General features: G+C 48.9%; 2 protein-coding genes across 9 annotated transcripts; both read right to left on the bottom strand.

The window, feature by feature from the left end:
* Positions 1-214: 214 nt before the first annotated feature.
* srlb (sarcalumenin b) lies at positions 215-11023 on the bottom strand. 3 transcript variants are annotated; one of them, XM_085934040.1, is made up of 7 exons: positions 10918-11023; positions 3938-4030; positions 3562-3657; positions 3009-3044; positions 1901-2017; positions 1597-1830; positions 215-1482 (listed from the first exon to the last, which is right to left on the bottom strand). In XM_085934040.1, exons 1-7 carry the CDS (start codon positions 11006-11008, stop codon positions 677-679), a joined length of 1473 nt encoding a protein of 490 aa, XP_085790166.1. In that variant the 5' UTR covers positions 11009-11023; the 3' UTR covers positions 215-676. The 3 variants fall into 3 exon arrangements, with proteins under 3 accessions (XP_085790166.1, XP_085790165.1, XP_085790164.1); XM_085934039.1 differs by lacking the exon at positions 10918-11023 and adding an exon at positions 4219-4337; XM_085934038.1 differs by lacking the exon at positions 3009-3044 and having other exon boundaries at positions 10918-10995.
* Positions 11024-11216: 193 nt separating this feature from the next.
* On the bottom strand, positions 11217-20057 carry tfap4 (transcription factor AP-4 (activating enhancer binding protein 4)). Of its 6 annotated transcripts, none has more exons than XM_085934728.1 (7): positions 19714-20057; positions 14565-14730; positions 14395-14493; positions 13862-14032; positions 13656-13703; positions 13158-13313; positions 11217-13029 (listed from the first exon to the last, which is right to left on the bottom strand). In XM_085934728.1, the coding sequence occupies exons 1-7, from the start codon at positions 19800-19802 to the stop codon at positions 12898-12900; spliced, it is 861 nt and encodes a 286-aa protein (XP_085790854.1). In that variant the 5' UTR covers positions 19803-20057; the 3' UTR covers positions 11217-12897. The 6 variants fall into 6 exon arrangements, with proteins under 6 accessions (XP_085790854.1, XP_085790853.1, XP_085790852.1 ...); XM_085934727.1 differs by lacking the exon at positions 19714-20057 and adding an exon at positions 17066-18482 and having other exon boundaries at positions 11221-13029; positions 13656-13763; XM_085934726.1 differs by having other exon boundaries at positions 11222-13029; positions 13656-13763; positions 19714-20054.
* Positions 20058-22078: the final 2021 nt, after the last annotated feature.

The following is a 22078-nucleotide window of genomic DNA, read 5'->3' as shown; positions in this document are numbered from 1 at the left end:
GACTTGGACGGTCGGCAGAGATCGGGATCCACTCGTGAGTGTTGCGCTTTGCTTGGATTAGCAAAGACTCTCTGTGGATGGCAAATTCATGCACAAAAGGTGGGCCCAGATCTCAAACTAGATCTAAACTGAAGCTTGAAAAAAGGCTGCTTCAATGTCTGAAGCATTTTGAAACTGACTCACTGTAACCGATCCTCCACCCCCCCCCCCCCCGACACTCTCTCTCTCTCTCTCTCTCACACACACACACACACACACACACACACACACACACACACACACACACACACACACACACACACACACACACACACACACACACACACACACACACGCACACACACATCCCCACCAGGATCTTACAGGACAAACTGACAACACCTCTTTCTACTTCCTGTTTTATTCACATACAAGTGAGTCACCCCCTCCCCCAAGACTTGCAGATGGTTCCATTTTTCAACTCCTTTGCAAGCTGCCTTGTTCAGACAATGAGCCACCCCTCCCACTATCTTGCCTCATCCCCTGTCCCTAAAATGCCTCTCTGGGGAGGAAAATAAAGCTCTGCTATCCATTCTCAGGTGATTGCAAGTCTTCTGAATTAGGGTTGGCCCTACATCAGAGCCCTGTCTTTTTCTTGACCTCCCATGTGCTCCCTCCCTCTGCGTAGTGCTTAATGTCAATTCTTGCGGTAACGATTTTTGGGCCTCTCCCCACAGCCAGTGGCCTCACAGGAAGACAGGCCGGGCTGCTTGTTGATGCTGCTCAATAGAGCAGGCAACTCGTTGGTGATGGCCTTCTCGATCCTCTCCAGCAGGCAGCCCCCAATGTAGGAGCACTGGGCCGACAAGGGTTTGAAGCCGGCAATGGCATTGATGCCAAAGAAGTCACGGTAGGCGTCGCGGTTCGGCAGATCAAACTTGCTGACGTTGGTCTTGGCCAGGATGGATTTGAAGATGTAGAACTTGTCCGGGTCGTCAACGATCTCCTTAAAGACAAGTTCTGGGTCGCTGAAGAAGCTCATCTTCTCCTTGAAGGTCTGGACGTAGCGGTCCACCAAGAGCCCGTGGATGCGAACCCGGATGCCGTGCTGGCGGATGAAAGCGATCTTGTTCTCCATGCGATTTTCAATCACTTGGTTGAGATCCTCCAGCAGGGAGATCTCCTCCCGCTTGAAGAGCTCGCGACTGGTGTCGGCGGCGTAGTCGTAGGGCCAGAAAGAGCTGACATAGACCCGGGGCGGCTCCGTCACGTTGATGAGTGGCGCTAAACTCCAGAACAGTGCTCCGTACACTCGCATCAGGTCCTGGGTGGCCAGGTTGTCAGCCTTGTTGAGGATGATGCGAATCTGCGACTCGCGCCCCTTCAGCTGGCGGAAGAGCATCTCCAGTTCCAGACCCACGTCCAGCTTGGTGGGGTCGAAGACCACAAAGATCAGATCGGCGCGGTCGATGAACCACTGGCAGACGTCGTTGAAGGGGTAGCCTGCGCGGAAGGCCACCACTCAACTGAACTACCCGCCGTTCGCTGCCACGCCATGCTGCCATTTGCCGCGCCATGCCGCTACTTACTGCGCCATGCCGCCAAACGGGACCTCACCTCTCTCCTGCTGCTTGCGGTTCTCGATGATTCCTGGCGTGTCGACAAAAGTCACGCGCTCCAGCAGTTTGTGGGGCATTTCGATCCCAATCAATTTTTCCAGGAAGTTTTGCCCAAATTTCTCCAGCGGGGAGAAGGAGCGAGAGCTGTCCGCTGCCATCACGATGCCCTCCACCGAGCGGATCTTTTCGCCGTGCGTGATGACGGTGAACTCGGAGGTGGTGGGCTCAGCTCCTGATAGAATTCCGATCATGAAAACCACTCACATCGATGGCACCAAATGAGCGAATGCTCGGCGTGCAACCTGTGTACAGCTGGTAGGGGCTGTCGTTCAAGCCCAGGAGGTAGTTAATCATAGAAGACTTTCCCACACTCCAGGGTCCCAGGAACAGAACCATGGGCTTCGATGTGATTTCGCCATCTGTGGGACAAGGGGAAAGAAAGATGCTAATGCATCCCGGTTGCTATGCTCGTGATGCAATTAGGAAGCAAAACACAAATAGAGAAGCAAGCACTCGCGTTTGGAGAAGGCATCTTCCGAGTCATTGGGCACAATCCAACTAAATGAGCTAACTTTTAGCTTTGCTTCTTACTCTTTCTTTTTGTACTTTTCCGCAGTTTGGCTGCTTCTTGTGGGTGAGTCTTGGTACCATGACAGCTAGCTGGTTGGGGGGGTCGGACAGTTGGCGATACGGTGATGTGCCAGTGGTCACAACACATTTGCCAGTCCTTTCATATTTTAAAAATCGGATTTGATGATCGAAATACAGGGGGGTATTTTGCCAGAGTTTGTTCTGTACGTGTAAAAATGTAACAAATGTCCTTTTGATATAGAGCGTTTGTGGCTTTCATTCTTTTTGCTAATTTCAGGACACTTGCTCTGCGGTTCTATTTTATTTTCAGAATTGGCCAGATCCACTGTCACAGATCCCCGCACGAGAGCAAAGAGGGCTCACATACAGGCCGGCCAAGGACAAACCATTCGAGCATCAAGACTAACACGTAAAAGCATCATTCAAAGGAGTGTCACAAAAGCAAGAAACCTGCGATTGGCCGCGCGATGTTGCGTGTGAGCAACTTGAGCCCTTTTGGCCCCATCAAAACGGAGCAAGACCATTTCAGTCCTGTCACCCAAAGCCATTCGAGGTTTGCCCAAGCCACAAGTGCACATGCTGCAACCCCCACGCGTTTGACGCCATAACAGCGAGCATTGTTTTTTTCTCCCTTTGACGCTGGCCACAACTTTACGTATACTTGCACGAGTCGACAGGATCCAGAAGGAGAGCTATGTGCTGTGCAGCCAATGTTGTGGCCAGCGATGTGAAGGCCAATGAGGGAGGGGAGGGGTGGGCCGGGAAGGGGCTGAGCACTTGAGGCAGTGCCATGCGCAGCTAAGCCCCAGCCGCACCCACCTGTGGCTGTGTCCCCCAGGGTTCGTCCAGGGTAGGCTGTTGGGGGGGGGGGGGGGGTCGAGGAGAGTGAGGAGAGCACGGTGAAGGAGGAAGACTATGAATGGGTGGGATATGAGATCCTGACTGCAATGTGGCTTTTCATGACGCTTGAAAAAAACGTGATTTGGTGGCTTAGGTGCAAAACGGCAATGGACAGAGCGGAAAAGTCATTTCAAAGGGGAGAGCTTTTAAATGGAAGGTAATGAACCAAAAGATGCACAAACCTAACGGGAAACTTGATCAAGCGGGAGTAGGGAAAACTTTTCCATGAACGACAATTCTGGTTTCTACGTCACCAGTGTTTCTCCCTTCATAGGTTGAATGCGTTTTTAGGGTGGGACCGTGTGCCCGACCAAATGCTCTCAGTGGCGCCGCAGATTCCCCACCCCAGAACAAAGAGCTCATGTGGTGTAAAAAATGTGTTTCAGTCAGTCACAACCCCAACAAAGCGGACCGGCACAACACGACGCACCAAGAAGACAGATGTCCTCAAGGCCGTCGTAGCGGGCACTACCTGAGATCTCGTGCTGCCTCAGCTCGTTGTACTTGTAGGCCTGCTCCATGGGCTTGATGGAGGAGTGGTAGATCTTGCGCAACCTCTGCACAGCCGCTGGAGGAACAAGACGCAAGGGATGCATTTGCAATCATTCAGGTGGGGAAAGCAGATGACGGCAGTCTATCAAATGTTGGCTACAAGTTGCACTTGACAAAGCAGAGCAAAATCTTGAAGACTACCATGCCATGTGAGACTCACTTGCCCCAGTAGGTGCTGCAGTTTCTGTTAGCAACAGAGCTCATTATATTGGAGGGAGGCCAGTATTGGACCTCAGTGCTTAAGCGCAAGTTCGCCGGCACCATCTGCTGGATCTGCTACGTTTGGGCCAACTCACCTGCATAGTCTGCTGCTTTTTCCTCGGTAGCAAATTGCAGAGTCTCCTCGATGTGAGACCTGTCTCTGAGCATGGACGTGAGGTCTTCTTCTTCTGTCGAGAGGAACAAACGTGTCAACTTAGGCTTCGCAAATGGGGAAACGATACACGGCACCCAAGTCAAGGCAATGGCTGTTTGTTGAGAACATCAATATTTTCTCGATTATTTCCACATAGACCACACAATTTCTTGTTTCACACCCATAGGCAAAACATGAACGTCCTGACCGATCGATACATACATGGTGCAAGCCTGCAACTGTAAACTGGATTGCAGACCTCCTGCCCGTCCATGTCAAATCTACATCCGTAATGGCCAAAGAATGTTTGGCAATGATCGAAGAATGGACCTCACGGTTCGAATACTTTTGGAGGGAAGGAGATGACAGTGCTTGCGAGTTTTCAGCACTCTAAGAAGGCATTCCTCCTTTCAACGTGGGCGGTATCACCGAGGACGGCAACATCGGTGCCCATCCCAGCCACAAGGTCAACCGCTGGCTTGCAGAGTGAAGGCAGATACACCCAAATACGTGTTCACACAATTTATAGAAAACTGGGAAAGACACGTCAGCACAGGGAGAGCTGCCAAGTCCACACAGGAAGGTCGCACCCACATTCCAAGCTCGCATCACTGTTGTCAAATGATCCAATCCAAAGTGGCATCAGCTTTACAAAATTTTGCACGCAGTTGCTATCATCCGGCTGTCCCTCATCGAGCGAGAGCGAGGAAATCAAATGGCGATGTCACGTCCACTTTAGAAGCTCTCAGATGACTTCGCTCACAGCTATTAGTACATCAGGCAACCTCCTAAAAAACAGACACTCGTTTGGTGTGACAATGGGCAAAGAAAAAAGTGCCACAATCTGTCTTTGCTCATATTTAGCCGCCAATCACACACTTTTCGGACTTTGGCGGAGTGACGGCCCTTGCATGCGCTGGTTTTAGCAGGCAAACCTTAGTGCTATACATACCCATACACACGCTATGTCTAGTTAGGAAGACGAGCGTGGCGATTTTGTGCGAGCAGAACCATCCATCCGGCAGGCAGGCATCGGCATAACCGGATGGAATGCACGAGTCGAGCCACGTTGACGTCACGTTATGCGAAATAAATATGGAACATAATGACATTGATATTCAACATGTGGCCTTTCTATTTGTACGTACAACCTTATATGGAGCACCAATGGAGTATTTAGATGGAGTACCAAGTAAAATTCAGAAATCAAAGACGTGTGCCAGTGTAAAATGAATGGAGTTGCCATTTTTTCATCCTCGCCCCAAGTTTTTGCTAAGAAGAATGTAGCACTCTCCAATATTGTACTGCACCAAAATCAACACTACAAGACAGGAAATAACAATCGGTGATACTAATGTCATCAAACAATCAGCATAATTGGGGCACTGCCCCATAAAATTGGAACAGGAAGTCAAACACGCATAAATAAAAACAGTTATGGGACTTGATTTGCAACTCTACACCAAATACAAAATTGGATTCATATTAGGGCGAACATATTGGGAAAACGTTATTGTTGAATATGGCAACATTGCTATTTAACAAGTACCTTAAGAAATGACATTTTTAAAATCTTTTTTATCTATGATTTAATTCTTATGCGGTGGGGAAGAGTTTTTCAAAGTCAGTCAGCTTTATTGTCACTTCACATGCCAAGACACACAAAGAGATCGAAATTGCGTTACCCACTATCCCACGGTGACAATATAACATAGATAACATATAACAAAACATCCAAAAAAACAACACAAAAAGTAAAAACAAGAAGGCACAAACAATGAATAAACAAGAGTGACGAATAAGTACGCCAGGAATCTTCACCATCAAAGCGATACGATACACAGCTCGATACACTGCCAACGATTCGATGCATTCACGATTCATGGAATTGCCAATGATAAGCTGCGATACGATTCTCCATTCTTCCGCGATACAGTAAAATTTAATTTTAAAACAATGCGATCCAGTGCGTGAGTCTCCATTAGTCGTCACCTTATCGTGGTGGAGGGGTTTGCGTGCCCCTATGATCCTAGGAGCCATGTTGTCTGGGGCTTCATGCCCCTGGTAGGGTCACCCATGGCAAGAGGGTCCTAGGTGTGGGGCCAGACAAAGCACGGCTCACCCAAGCCCCTTACGAAGAAAAACCAAAAATGGACTTCGTTTTCCCTCGCCCGGACGCGGATCACCGGGACCCCCATCTGGAGCCAGGCCTGGAGGTGGGGGTCAAAGGCGAGCACCTGGTAGCCGGGCCTTCGCCCATGGGGCCCGGCCGGGCATAGCCCGAAAATAAAATGTGGGTCCCCCTTCCCATGGGCTCACCACCTGTAGGAGGGGCCAAAGGGGTCGGGTGTATAGTGAGCTGAGCGGCAGCCAAAGGCAGGGACCTTGGCGGTCCGATCCCCGGCTGCAGAGGCTGGCTCTAGGGACATGGAATGTCACCTCTCTGGCTGGAAAGGAGCCCGAGCTAGTGTGTGAGGCAGAAAAGTTCCGACTAGACATAGTGGAGACTTGCCTCCACACATAGTTTGGGCTCTGGTACAAGCCCTCTCGAGAGGGGCTGGACTCTCTTCCACTCTGGAGTTGCCCACGGTGAGAGGCGTCAAGCAGGTGTGGGCATACTTATTTCCCCCGGGCTGGGCACCTGCACATTGGGGTTAACCCCGGTGAGCGAGGGGTTAGCCTCCCTCCGCCTTCGGGTGGGGGCGACGGGTTCTGACTGTTGTTTGTGTTTATGCACCAAATGGCAGCTCAGAGTACCCACCCTTCTTGGAGTCCTTGGAGGAAGTGCGGGAGAGCGCTTCTTCTGGGGACTCCATCGTTCTACTGGGTGACTTCAATGCTCACGTGGGCAATGACAGTGAGACCTGGAAGGGCGTGATTGGGAGGAACGGCACCCACGATCTGAACGTGCGCAGTGTTCTATTGTTGGACTTCTGTGCTCGACACGGATTTCTATAATGAACACCATGTTCAAGCATAAGGGTGTCCATGTGTGCACTCGGCACCAGGACACTCTAGGCTGCGGTTCAATGATCAACTTTGTAGTCGTGTCAACAGATTTGCGGCCGCATGTTTTGGACACTCGGATGAAGAGAGGGGCGGAGGTGTCAACTGATCACCACCTGGTGGTGGGTTGGCTCCGATGGTGGGGGAAGATGCCGGTCCAACCTGGCAGACCCAAACGGTCTGTGAGGTTCTGCTGGGAATGTCTGGCAGAGCTTTTCCCACGTCCCGGGGGAGGTGGGAGACATTGAGTCCGAGTGGACCATGTTCCGCGCCTCCATTGTTGAGGCAGGCGACCGGAGCTGTGGCCGTAAGGTCGTCGGTGCCTGTCATGGCGGCAATCCTCGAACCTGCTGGTGGACACCGGCGGTAAGGGATGCCGTCAAGCTGAAGAAGGAGTCCTATTGGGCCGTTTTGGCCTGCGGGACTCCGGAGGCAGTTGACAGGTACCGGATGGCCAAGCGGAACGCGGCTTCGGCGGTTGCTGAGGCAAAAACCCGGGCGTGGGAGGAGTTTGGCGAAGCCAAGGAGAATGACTTCCGGACGGCTTCGAGGAAATTCTGGTCCACAATCCGGCGTCTCAGGAGGGGGAAGCAGTGCACAGTCAACACTGTTTACAGTGGAGATGGCGTGCTGCTGACCTCGACTCGGGACGTCGTGAGCCGGTGGGGAGAATACTTCGAAGACCTCCTAAATTCCACCGACATGCCTTCCATTGTGGAAGCAGGGCCTGGAGACTCTGAGGCGGCCTCTCCAATCTCTGGGGTCGAAGTCACTGAGGTAGTTAAAAACTCCTCGGTGGCAGAGCCCCAGGGGTGGATGAGATCCGCCCGGAGTTCTTAAAGGCTCTGGATGTTGTTGGGGTGTCATGGCTGACACGCCTCTACAGCATTGCGTGGACATCGGGGACGGTGCCTCTGGATTGGCAGACTGGGGTGGTGGTTCCCCTCTTGACGAAGGGGGTGTTCCAATTACAGGGGAATCTCACTCCTCAGCCTCCCTGGCAAGGTCTATTCAGGGGTGCTGGAGAGGTGGATCTGTCGGGAGGTCAAATCTCGGACTCAGGAGGAGTAGTATGGCTTTTGTCCTGGCCGTGGAACAGTGGACCAGCTCTACACCCTCGGCAGGATCCTCGAGGGTGCATGGGAGTTCACCCAACCAGTCCACATGTGTTTTGTGGACTTGGAGAAGGCGTTCGACCGTGTCCCTCGGGAGGTTCTGTGGAGGGTGCTTTGGGAGTATGGGGTCCCAGGCCAACTGATAAGGGCGGTTCAGTCCCTGTATCACCAATGCCAGAGTTTGGTCTGCATTTCCGGCAGTAAGTCGGATTCTTTCCCAGTGAGGGTTGGACTTCGCCAAGGCTGCCCTTTGTCAACGATTCTGTTCCTAATTTTTATGGACAGAATTTCTTGGAGCAGCCGAGGCGTTGAGGGTGTCCAGTTTGGGGACCTCAGCATCGCGTCTCTGCTTTTTGCAGATGACGTGGTGCTGTTGGCTTCTTCAGGCCGTGATCTCCAGCTCTCACTGGAGCGGTTCGCAGCCGAGTGTGACGCGATCGGAATGAGGGCCAGTACCTCCAAATCCGAGTCCATGGTCCTCGGTCGGAAAAGGGCGGAATGCCCTCTCCGGATCGGGGATGAGATCCTGCCCCAAGTGGAGGAGTTCAAATATCTTGGGGTCTTGTTCACGAGTGAGGGCAGGATGGAGTGAGAGATCGACAGGCGGATCGGTGCAGTGTCGGCAGTAATGCGGACTCTGTACCGGTCTGTCGTGGTGAAGAGAGAGCTGAGCCAAAAGGCAAAGCTCTCAATTTACCGGTCGATCTATGCTCCTGCCGTCACCTATGGTCACGAGCTATGGGTCGTGACCGAAAGAACGAGATCCAGGATACGAGCGGCTGAAATGAGTTTCCTCCGCAGAGTGTCCTGGCTCTCCCTTAGAGATAAGGTGAGAAGCTCGGTCATCCGGGAGAGACTCGGAGTAGAGCCGCTGCTCCTCGATGTGGAGAGGAGCCAGATGAGGTGGCTCGGGCATCTCATCAGGATGCCTCCTGGACACCTCCCTGGGGAGGTGTTCCGGGCATGTCCCATCGGTAGGAGACCCCGGGACGACCCGGGACGCGCTTGAGAGACTGTCTCTCAGCTGGCCTGGGAACGCCTTGGGATCCCCCGGGATGAGGTGGATGAAGTGGCTGGGGAGAATGAAGTCTGGGAGTCCCTCCTAAAAGCTGCTGCCCCCGCGACTCGACCCCGGAAAAGCGGAAGAAGATGGATGGATGGATGGTGCAATAAGATACGATGCAACTCCATCTTACAGGTCGTATTGATTTTCCGATGCATATCGGTGAATCTTCCCAGCCCTAGTTTACAGTGCTGAAGGTAAGTTCAATTAGAGTGACCGCCAGGAGCAACTTGCAGGTTTTTTTGGCCACTGGACCAGAGACTGAGAATTCAACCACATTCACAGGGTTTCATCCAAAAAAAGACAAAAACAGTCCCACCCACACAGGCAGCGGCACGCATGTGGCGCATGGAGACAAATGCTGTCGCCATCGCTGCCACGTCCACAACATCACCCAGAAATTAAGCTTGTTTGTCATTTTTTGTCACAAAAACTGCAATATTTTGTGAGGTACTGTTTGTCCTGCACGTCATTCCAAGATATTATGCCTCGTCACATTTGAAAACGGGCCTGGACAAGAGCCGGCCCAAGACCGTACTCAGTCCATTGGCCGTCATCTGTCCCTTTGCAATATCGTGAGCCTTACTTAGCAGGCTGCATGTTGTTTTTACAAGGACACGTGAGTCTCTCTCGGCCACGCTGGGACAGTAACAGGTGGCTGTGTTGGCGGAGCTGGTGCGCCCCCACAAATAGCCCCACAATGGGTCTAAAGGCGGACACACGTTGGAGTAGGTGGGACTTCCTATTTTAAGCATGTGGACAACCAGGAGACAGCCACTTGCTCTTAATTCTACGTTTTCTATTCCCATGGCCACAAAACCTCCGAAAGTGACAAGCCTTTCTTTTATGAATCTCTCTGCCACTCATTGTGAAATTCATTGACGGTGACTCAAGCCACAAAGCAAGGAGAAACCTGGAGCGGCTAGTCAATGCCTCTCAGCCTTCCGGCGCGGCGGTGGGGATGTCCCAATGGTGGCACAGTTTCATTTTCTGCTTCCTGGCCTGAACGGGCCTCAATTTTCCAATCGTGACATCAATTTCGTTGTATAACTGCTGTACGATGAAAATAAAGGCATTCTATTCTATCACCGTGCCAGTGCTGCTCATTAGAGCGGCGGAAGGATGGCGTCAACGGAACAAGGAGAAAAGGAAATCGCCGATGGCACTGCGTCTGAGTACATCAAGTGCATCGTCCATCAGCAGCCACATTGGCAATGTGTCCGATCGTCCCGAGCAATCTCGCTAATGCTTCGATGCTGGAGTTCGACATTGAGCTTGCAGACACCTGCATGGCAAAGCCAGAGGCGGACACGGCCCCTCCCGCCTGGAGAGTGCATGTCCCAACAAGGCTGTGGGCTGGATTGTGACAGTGCAGAGTGACAGCAGCTGTGTGTAGGCCAGGGTGGGAGGAGCGGAGAGACCGCAGTGTTGGGTTTCAGGGGGCCTGCCAATCTTAGACACCTGACGGCCGCCTGGAATAAAAAGGCCCTGGCGACGGCCGGGCTGCCGGGGAGCTCAACGCCATCCCAAGGACGAGCAAGGGTATGGGCCGGACATGCATGCATTCGGCAAGAGTGGCTGCAGTCTGCCTCTAAACGTGTTTAGAAATTCAATCTGGCCCACGTAAGAGAAAAATGGAATTGGGAGTTTCGAGATGGAACGAGCACTGTCCAGCACATTGCCTTCACATGTGTGCGCACTGCTACGAAGAAGTTTGTTGATGTTCGGAGCCCTTACCTGCAATGGCCTGCAATAGCAGCAGCAGCGAGACGAAGCAGCAGATGGAGACCATGCGACCCTTCATGGTGGCGGCCAGGAGACCTCTCATAGGCCCGCATGGTCTATATATGCACCAAGGAGGGAAGGTTAGAGGGCAGGCGGGCCCAAGGGGCGGGGCCTGGAGATTGCTAACAGCTGCGTGAGTGTGTGTGTGTGTGTGTGGGGGCGTCACTGCAGGCACAAAAGAGAGCCCCACATGTGCCACTCAGGGTTATTGTAGCTATGTATTTATTTTTCTCATATTAGCGTTTATTTCCTTTCCACTTTTCTTTTGAAGTTCCACTGAAGTTTAATTTACGCAAACTCTCTTGCTGGAAAAGAACTAAAAAACAGTAAAAGCACTGAAGTGTTTCCCTTCTTCCTTTTGGGGCAAAACGTTCAAGTTCTATTGTTTTGTTGTTTTGATTTCACATGAACTTGTAAAAAGCACTCACGTTTATGTTTCATGACAAAATCTGGTTCACTTGAGTTTTGAAGCCAAGCCGCGTTCGATAATCCTTCGTTTTACATTATGACTTTCACAATGACAAATGAAAATGCAACCACTCCAGCTTTTGTGTACAAAACTGTACTCAGATCAACAGAGCTGCAGAGAATGTTGTTGTATAGCACTTGAGCAAAGTATACAATCAGATCTTAAAAAAAAAAAAAGTAAAAACTTTATTATTCTGTCTTTACAAAGGCACAAGCCTCTATTATCGGCCAAAACGTTTCTTTTACAAAAACAAAGTGGCTTCTTCAATGACAATGCACGAGGGCCAAAGGATAGAAAAACAAACAAAAGACAGCACAGGAGAGTTTGTCAGGTCCATGCTCTGGCATTGTTCGCCTAAGTGCTAATGAAACAAGAGCAACAACCATTTTTTTAAAAAGTACATATTGGCGAAAAAATGCTTACAATTTTCCAAATGTGTTTTCTTTCCATCTATGAGAGGGCATCAAATAACGCAAAGACGTCCAGCAGCAGGATCCGAGTGCCATTTGCAGCCAGAGAACGACGACCGCGCCATCCGGCGGGAACGATGCCAGCGTTCACACCTTGTGGAATGCTTTCGGAGCGGGCCGTGCCACACGGCGCACTCGAGTGACAATCTTCTGGACCTATTGCGGTACCGGACAATCTGAAATTGCAGCCATCGAGAATGCGAGCATGTGCACCTCATGGCTTGAAATTGGAGTCTTTAGGCGGGAGTAAAGGCTCTGCACAGAAGGCAAATGCAATTGAGTGTGCACGCCATTGTAATTTGTCTTCCAGCGGCCGGGATGTGATGGAACCTAATCAGCCTCCAAAAAAAAAAGTGTAAAAAACGGTAACGGGCAGTTGGGGTGTACCGGGAAGCCAGCCCAGTGAAAATGGCAACACGCAGACATGAAAAACCGCTAAGCGCACTCGATCCCTCTGGATACAATCACTTTGAGAAGCCCCCAGGAAAGTGGGCAAGTAAAGCCCGTGCTGATTTCATTGGCTGAAACTGGTCTTCAAATTTGGCAAAAAATTGAAGGAGGGCAACCGCCCCCGCAGATTCTTCTCTCTGCTGTAAAGTTGAACTCATGCTAAAGGAAAAAGTCATGGAAAGCAGTCGGATATTCTGCCCGTGATCCATATTGTTATTGTTGTACGATTTAAGAAAAAAAATCTTTCAGTGTATATATTTTTAATGAATTAATTTCTTCTCGAAATTTTATTTTGCCTAGTTGGTCCCTAGTCTGGGGGATTTTGTTTCAGCGGCGAATGGGAAGCAACAACAAAAAAAGCATTGCCTGGAAGAGCAACATTCAGTGCGAGAGTATCCATCAGTCAAGTCAAGTAGCTGCACTAATAAGCGACCAGATAGGAGCAAGGGGCCTTGTCGTACAGAATGGGGCCACACCGTAGCAGTGTGCTGAAAAAGCCCTGGCCAAAGTCTGTGCGTGTGTGCGTGAGCACGTGCCAGGAACTTAGGGCAGTGAGCAGTCGTCTGGCTCGTTGCCGTCGGTGAGGACGCGGCTCGAACTGACGATGACCACCCTCCGTTGTTCCTCTTCGCACCCACTGCCCTTGTCTTGGGTGCCCTCAATGTGCTGGATGGCCTGTGGACAGAAAGGGAACAGACACATTTGAGAATGAAACCTGTATTCTGGTTCTCTTCCTCGCTCGTTCCTTTCATCGTCTGTGATCAACCTCGTCTTTTTTCTCAGAAGATTCCAGAAGCTCTTACCTGAACGATGGTGTCCAGGTTCTGTCGGGACGTGGACACGGTGTTGATGACGGACGTCGGGCCCACAGTTACCACAGTGACATGATGGGACTGTGGGGGGACGGGCGCGGGGACGATGACCGTGGCGTGGTGCGTGGACGCAGGAGGGCCGATCACCTGACAGAGAGGACCACGCCGCGTCAGCAAATTGGGATTCCACGGACGACAAAAACGGCAACACCGACGGAAGCGTTCTGGCATGTGATTGCTCAACAATGTGTGTGTCATTTTGAGTAAACAATGACCTTGATCAAACATGAAAAGGGGAACAGAACTCGTGCTGGCCACGGACGGAACACAAAGCGGAGAATCCTTTTGTGCTGAATTACATTTCCCACATTGCCCGCCTCACACACAAACAGACAAATCTTTTTTGTAGGATACATGTGTTGCCATGGATCATGAGTGCATGGTAGATGCTGTGTGTCCGTGTGTGTGTGTGCATGTGCGCGTGTGTACCTGTGGGCTGTGGGCAGGTGTAAGGTCCTTCTCCAGCTGCTTGTGTTGCTGCACACACACAAGGCTGTTCAGTTTCTCCGAGTACAACTCTGCGTCCAATGAGCGCAACTGGCACAAGCACACAGAACGATATTTAGCAGAGTGAGAGCATGTGTGAGAATGGCAGTGAAAGTGAAACAGCTAGCCAGCCAGCACTTCCCAGGCACCTGCTCTTCCAGCATCATCCTGACGGAGCGTTCCCTCTCCAGCTGCTGCCTCAGTTCAATCATCTCTCGCCGCAGCTCCTCCGTCTTCTCCTCCTCCAGGATGTCCGGCGACCCGATGCCTTCGTCCTTCTCCTCCACACGCCTCCTCTTTGGGGAGGAACCGCTCAACTCCTGCCGAGGTACACGCTTGTCAGACTCCAAGCAAGTGCTTTTCAAATGGGAGACGGCGAGCTGCAACTTAAATTGGGTAAAAGTCAAATTGAATATCAAACATTGGAAAAAAAAGCAAGAATGTGTCAATTGAATCAATTCATCCATGACATGGGCCAGCAGCATCCCTCAGCTTCGGGTCTCATACTGCAATGGCCCCCGGCGACCGTTCGTTCATACAGAAGGCTACAAATATTTTTGCGGAAGTTTGAAAGGACTCAAAACTCACGCCTTTTTGTCTATTTTTACTTCTTACTGAAATGGAATTGCAAGAATCAAAATCTAATGGAGCCTAAACGTTTGAAAGTTCTGCAAGGCTTAACCTGTATGATTCGCTTGAGTTGGCTGTTCTGCTGCAGTAGTCGTGTCTTCTCCTGCTCCAGCGTGAAAATGTACTCTGCCGTTTGCTGCAAGATGGCAGCCTGAGAAGAGCAACCCGGAAATGAAACTCTTCAAACAGAAGACTCCCGTCTTTTTTGAACCGCGCCGACACCTTGCTGAGCTTCTCGCTGTCGCTGTGCGGGATGAGCGTCTTCAGCGACTGGAAGCCAGCGTTGATGCTCTGCATGCGCCGCCGCTCGTTGCTGTTGGCGATCTCACGGCGGATTCGCCTCTCCTGGTCGCGCGCTGTCTCTGGGTTCAGAGGAATGTTGGCCAGGCTGAGAGCACAAGGAAAATAATACTCGGAATAAGAGAAGATATACCTTTCTTTATCCCACACGGGGCAATTCCAGACCTATATAGTCCATCCAATATTCAAGACGCAGTGGATGACGTCCCTGCTCAAGTGGATGCAACATCCATCCATCCATTATCTGTACCGCTTGCCCCCACAGGGGTCGTGGGCGTGCTGGAGCCTGTCCCAGCAGTCATCGGGCAGTAAGTGGGGGACACCCTGAACTGGTTGCCAGCAAATTGCGGGGCACACAAAGACGAACAACCATTCAAACTCGCGCTCACACCTAGGGACAATTTGGAGTGCTCGATCGGTCTACCAAGCAGGTTTTGGGATGTGTGAGGAAACCGGAGTACCCAGAGAAAACCCACGCGGGGCCGGGGAGAACATGCAAACCCCACACAGGGAGAGCCAAAGGTGGAATCGAACCCGCACCCTCCTGACTGTGAGGCGGTCGTGCTAACCAGTGCTCCACCGAGCCGCCCGAGGATGCAACAATTGGCACAAAAATAATACTTTGCCCAAACACACAGGGAGGATGTGATCGTTGACCGTATGCTGGTATTCGGCTAAACAAACATTGTATTGTATTCCAACACGTCGACATGACATTTAAAAAAAAAAACGTGGTAGTTAATAGTGGCATAAAATTGCACATCAGACTGAAATGTGTCCAATATTTAGATGAATCTTTAAGGTACCGTACATGCAAATGACCAAAGTACCTCCCACATCAGTGAAATCTACATTTAGACGACTATTGTGAACCTCAAAGACATCCTCTCATATAGCGAGTGCTTTTGATTGGGCAGGTGTACCCAATAAAGAAGCCAATGTGTGCGCAGTATGTTTTGTAACGATGAGGCGTCTGGTCGTGTCACGTGGACGCTTAATAAACAAACAAACAAAAAAACTGATGTCAAACATACGGACCGCGGGCCAGAACCAGCCCGCGAGGAGGTTCGATCAGGCCCGCGTTTGATCATTTTTAAAAGTGAAAGAAATGCATAAAATACACGGAATTAATATTTTCAATAATATGCAATTCATGGATTATCCGCAATGGTGCACACTGTTTTGATCGGAGTAGAAGATAACATTGTTTTGATAAGACAGACACAACACAGGAAGACAACATTGTTTTGATAAGAGAAGACAGACCCAACACAGCAGAAATGCCAAATGCTGCTTGTTATGACGTTGTTTCTACCCTGGTCTCTACCCCTCCCCTCCACCCTCATTCGCCAAAATGACATGATCCAAACAAAGAAAAGTAGATACGGAGTGTAGAATTTTCAATGAAAAATGGGTGTCTTATTTATTTATAGATAAGCACGGAAGACTTTTGTGCTTGGTGTGTTTGCAACCAGTTCAGTGGCCTCGTGGTAGGGTATCTGCCCTGAGACTGGAAGGTTGCGAGTTCACACCCTGGCTGGGTCATACCAAGGACTATAAAAATAGGACCCATTTCCTCCCTGCTTGGCACTCAGCATTAAGTGTTGGAATTGGGGGGGTTAGATCACCAAAATGATTCTTGAGCGCGGCACCACTGCTACTCACAGCTCCCCTCTCCCCCGGGGCATGGATCAAAATCACACGGTGATGGCTTAAATGCAGAGGACAAATTTTACCATACCCAGATGTGTGTGACAATCATTGGGACTTTAACTTTAACAAATTTCGGTGTATTGAAGGAATATAATATTCGACGCCACGACGAGACTCTTCACAACGAAAAATATGACGCCTTGCAAGGACAACTGAGATAAGATCAACAGATTGCAGGCGGGTCTGAGAAAACAGCAGTCAACTTTCATCCATTCGACAAGTTACCTGATTGCCAGCGAAATAGCATTAGCATTAATTCTGTATTCCGATGGTGACTTTGTTAAACGATGCATGATGAAGGAGGCTAAATTTGAATGTCCCGAGAAGCGACAAACGTTTGCTAATATTAGCCTGACGAGGAATACTATAGCCGATAGAATTTCTGACCTATCAGGAGATGTAGACAGCCAATTGAAACAGAGAGTCAAGTCATTTATTGCATTTTCTGTTGCAATTGACAAGAGCACCGATATCCCAGACGTGGCACAACTGGCCTTATTTATTTGTGGAGTTGATGAGACATTGACTGTTATTGAAGAGTTTCTTGAGTTAGTGCCAATGATGGACACCACAATAGCCGAAGACATGCAGATTTAAAGGGCAAATTTGCCTCCGTAGGTCTGGACAAATTTTATCAGTATCTACTACCAGGGTACCCCAAATTAACAGCCCTGGCTGCTAAAAGTTTGTGCATGTTTAAGACAACCTACCTTTGTGAACAAATTTTCTCAGTGATGAATATCAATAAAACAAAAATGTGTTCAAGGCTCACAAACATCCTGAAAATGACAGCTAGTCAGGACATGGCACCTGGTATTGATGCACTTGCACAGGTCAAAAGATGCCAAGTATCAGGAACAAAACCAAGTCCAGACTAGTCTAATGCCTTTAAAATACTGCCTTAGATACTATTTGCATTGAAAAAATACAGCTCTGTGAAGATAAATCTGTGGTGATTAAAAAAGTGTGCAGTTTAATGTTGCAGACTCTGAGTATTCGGTTCCAGAAAAGCTGATCTGAGGGAGTTCAATCAAATCTGAGTATGTTCACCTGTAGTTAAGCGTGTACACAACTCCTATAAAAAAGTCATTATTATCAATCAAGCCCCGATACCACGAGTCACCATGACAACTGAGGAAAAACAGATCACCTTATTTTACTTTATTGGTCCTTATGCAGGCCTACAGCGAGTACGAACGTATTTTTTGCTGCAAATCTAATACGGCTGCAGCAGCGAAGAAGAGAGATGTTATGGGAGGAAATTGCTGCTCGATGCACAAGTTTGAATATACTTTTTCATTGATGTAACATGATTCGTAGCATAGCCTATAGTTATGAATTTAAGTAGGAATGAAATCTGATTTTCATTTAGGTGCAATTCAACAGGAGAAAGAAATGACTTGGAAGCAGCTCAAAATGAAACATTAAAACATTAGTCAAAAAAGTAAGGCATGTTTTGCTAGGCTGTGATTGCACCTCACTTTGATTTTCATTTTATTATCTTAAATGGACTCACACTATTAAATAAGGTCAGAATTCTGTGGCTACTCCAAATAATTTAAACCCCAAACAAAAGGTTTTCCAACATCCTTTCAGTTAATTCTACGATTGTGGATTAATTCTTGACACAAATGCAATTGTTTTATACCTATTGTAGTCATTTAGAATGTGAAGCTTTAGCCTACACACATTAAAATACTATTTAAAACAAACGCTGAGTTCTGCTCAGCCAACAGAAAAAAATTAATGCTCTATATCCCCGATATTATGAAGAAAATGCCATTTGCAAAACAAACAAAAAAACAACAACACAATGCTATGCATAAAGGTTGATCTGATATTAGTGCTTGTTCGGAGTGTGTGGGAATCGCACTCATGATGCCCGCACACAAGACACGGCATCTCACTAACAGCGAAGGTTATTGAGATCAATTATACTGTTCAAAGAAAGGAGTGGCGCTCGAAAAGATATTCCTCTAGAAATGATGAAACATCTAATCTGGGTCGGAAGACTCTCTCGCGACGGAAAGCGTTTCGAATTATTAAGGCTTCCATGTCGATCGGATTTTGAACTAACGGCCAATCCATGTTTAACAGGTTTCTTTGTGTGGGAGGAGACAGATTGAAACTCTGGGTCTCTTATAGTAAACCTGCCAGCGAGCAGTTTATGTTCACAGAGTAGGTTACCGCAGTAACCGACCCAGAGTTTAAGTTACCTCTCTTTCTGGAACGGATAACTCAGCGTTTCCCTCGTTTCCGGGGTAAATAACTCAGAGTTTTCACATAACCGCTTTCTGGAATACCGCTCAGGTCAACTGGTGATGAGCGCGACGACCATCTAACTACCAGGAAAAAACAAGATGTCGCAAAAAGATGTAAAGGACAGGACCGTTAATTTAAATTTACAAAACGAACTACTTTTCCCATGGTGCCCCACGCGAGACGGACTCAGCACGCAACACCGGATCCTTCCGCCTCCTCCGCCGATCAGCTTTGCGGAGTCACACACAAACACACCCCCTTAATTATAATTCCTCCTTTCGACGCTTTAATGTGTCAAATCTCTGACGCGCTTGTTGAAAGATACTTTCGTAAGGACGGATTAAAATTCGAAACGTTGGCCAGTGTAGTCCTGCCCCCAAGAGCGTGCCTCCGGGTAGACTTTTTCTTCGTCCCCCGCCATTACTTTAATGCGACAGGCAGCGCAGCAGGCAGCATGGCAGGCGGTGAACACGACGCAGTGGAGGCGAAGTCACTCCGCTGCTTTCCTAAAAAAAAAAATCTTCCACAGCCCCCCCCCCCCCCGCCAAAAAAAAGGCCATTCCAGAAGTCGCAAAGACAACGTCGCGAACAGGAATAGCAGACTTCAGACCCCGCTTGTTGGTTACAGCACTCGTATCCATCCACAAGCAGCAGCATGGCCGCGCTTCCCACTCCAACTTGCCCAACCATACCACCACCACCACCAGCAGCACCCGCAGTCCAAACCACCACTCGGGGCCAGGCTACAAGTGACCGAACACGGCCATCTTTACCACCCCAGTGAAGGAGCAATTGGAGGATAAACGGAGCGAGCGAGCAGCAGCGTGGTTGGCGTGCTGCTGAGCGACCACGTGGTTGGTGTTTGTTAGCCACTAAATTGACACATTTCTCACTGGAACGGGCCGAGGATCGCCGAAAACGCGTATAGTCGTCCGCGTGAAAACCCATATGAATACCGGGGAGTTATTTCCGCGTCAATTAGTTCTCGCAGATGGGTCGTGCGCGCACAATAACAGAAGCGTGTTGCCTCATACGCGCGCGCGCACGTGTGCGTGTTGTGATCAGAAATAGACAATAACACATGCTGGATACACACCTACACAACCCCCCAATGACTTCTTTCTCCGTTTTCCTGAAGTGTTGCATAGAAGGCACCTTCTGAGTGGGCACCATGAAATATTCCATGCTCGCGGCTCTCCAGGTTTGATCCCCCCCACCTTCTGCCAGTCCCCTTGCTCCCCTCAAAAATAACGACAGAAAATCCCCGACAAAATGCAATATCCGCCGGTAACAATAATAAAAAACGAATGCGATTCGGCGTTTATGAATCCGATCCAAAGGAGGTGAAAAGATGAATTCGTGCGTTGGGAGATGGACTTGCAATGTTACTCGGCTTCCAGCTGATGGGGTTCCCTCGTTGCGTGTGGCTCTCGACCTCGCTCTTAGCCCCGCCCCTATGGTGCGTGCGTGCGTGCGCAGCTGATCGCGTTCAAGGCGGGAAACAGCTGGTCGGAGTCACGCTGCACGCCACTCCCGAAGAAAGAAAGCGAGCAAGGAAGCGAGCAGGCGAGCGAGCAAGCCTCCTTCCGAAGAGACGAGGGACTTCATGTAAACAAAAGGACTATTTGAAACGCTACATTGGGCTTACTCGTGTTGGTCGTTTTGCAGAGGTTTAAAGTTCTATTGCTGCCTATTTAATTTCAATTTTTGATGATAAAATGACATTCAATTATGCTGATCACTGACGCACACACAAACCTAACAGTTTAAAAAATTATTTTGTAGGGATTTTGAGACTTGCTTCTGAAGAGGGAGCAACAGCAATGTGTACATGTTCGATTAGGGTGGACAATCTCTGTACAGTATGATGCTCATATGTACAATTCTTTTATTATTTTATGCAACCATAACTGCTCAATCAGAACACGAATACAACACACATAACTGTATGAACACGCACACACATAGGCAAACAAACACGCACACACTGGGGGGTGCCTCCCCCCACACTCAGGTACAAAATGGTCATGTGACAAGTTCCCGCCTCAGGTACGAAATGGTCATGTGACAAGTTCCCGCCTTTCTGGACAGTATAAAACAAGCTGACCTGGAGACAGAAGTCGTTGTTTCATCTGCTGCCGTGCCATGTGTATTGGCCGCCATTAAACAACCCTAGATCTTGCCAATAAAGAACCAACTCTAAATCCACACCTTTGCTTTCCTGGCTCAATAACGGACATCCTGCACAACACGCGACGATTCACTGATTATGTCACGTCTCGTCCCCAGCCGGTCCACTGTGTCTGTTGTCATGGTTTCTGTCTGTGTGCTCGCCCCTCCCCTCCTGTGTGCCCATGATTAGTTTGATTATGCTCACCTGCCTCCTGTTACCTAGCGTGTATATAAGTCCTGTCTGCCCCCTCCCCCCCGGATCATTGTTGTCTTCATGTCTTTGTGTTTCCTGTCGTTTTCAAGTGTGTTTCGGTTAGTCAGTCGTGTTATCGTTTTGTCAAGTCATGTCAGTTTGCCGAGTCTGTTTTTTGTGTTCCTCTAACAAACCCTGCTCCAAGCTGCACTTGATCGCCCTACTCCATTCCTTCCGTGACAGATTATGATATGCAGAGTGCTGATACCTCTTGTATCTTTGACCATATCAAGTTTCTTTAACACAATCACAGATAATGGTGAATGAACCAAAATGCATGTTTAGCATGATTTGCCAGTGTGTCAAACTGAACAGCATAGTGCCAACTACTGCCAAGGAAGACTTATTTAATGTTAGATATTTTCATTTTTAAGATATTTTAAGTATCGGTATATGATACTGCCACTCGGCCATCCCTGTTTTAAAAGAATAAAATCAGTATTCACAATGTTCTATATATTCCCTATGGATGAAGAAGGCTTCAATTAAAATGCATTGTAGGTAAAAAGTTAAATGAAAATTGTACCTAAATAAACAGTTGAAGTCAACACCTTTTTAAGACTTAATGCAACTGTATATAGTTAAATACAACTAAACTGCACAAGGCAGTGATTCTTTTGCATACCACCAGAGGGAGCCTGACCACTATGAAAGTAATCATTTGATTTGTCAGTTATTTAATAATGTGTCTCTGCTTTTGTTGTTGTTGCCATTTTGGGGAGGCAGGTGGTGTGGGAAACATGCAGATGCGCGCATACACAGTCTTTGGAATGTGATATATTGGTGTAAGTACAAGTACAAACTCACGGAAAAGAGGTTTTTGAAACATTCTTAAATATAAATAAAGTGAAGTACACATACGTGAACATTTTACTCAAGCACAGCAGCAAAGTACATGGACTTTGTTGCATTTCAAAGCTTGTGTGTGGGTGTGGTGGTGGGGTATGGGGTAAACTTAACATTCAGTAACCAACCATTTGTACTCCGTTAAATGACATGACTTCATTCATTCATTCATTCATTCATTCATTCATTC

The sequence above is a fragment of the Syngnathus leptorhynchus genome, chromosome 16 (genome assembly GCF_054491065.1).
Source record: "Syngnathus leptorhynchus isolate UIUO chromosome 16, UIUO_Slep, whole genome shotgun sequence".
NCBI classification, from domain to species: Eukaryota; Metazoa; Chordata; class Actinopteri; order Syngnathiformes; family Syngnathidae; genus Syngnathus; species Syngnathus leptorhynchus.
The sequence above is the reverse complement of the archived record's forward strand: the minus strand, read 5'-3'. Positions and strand labels throughout refer to the sequence as shown.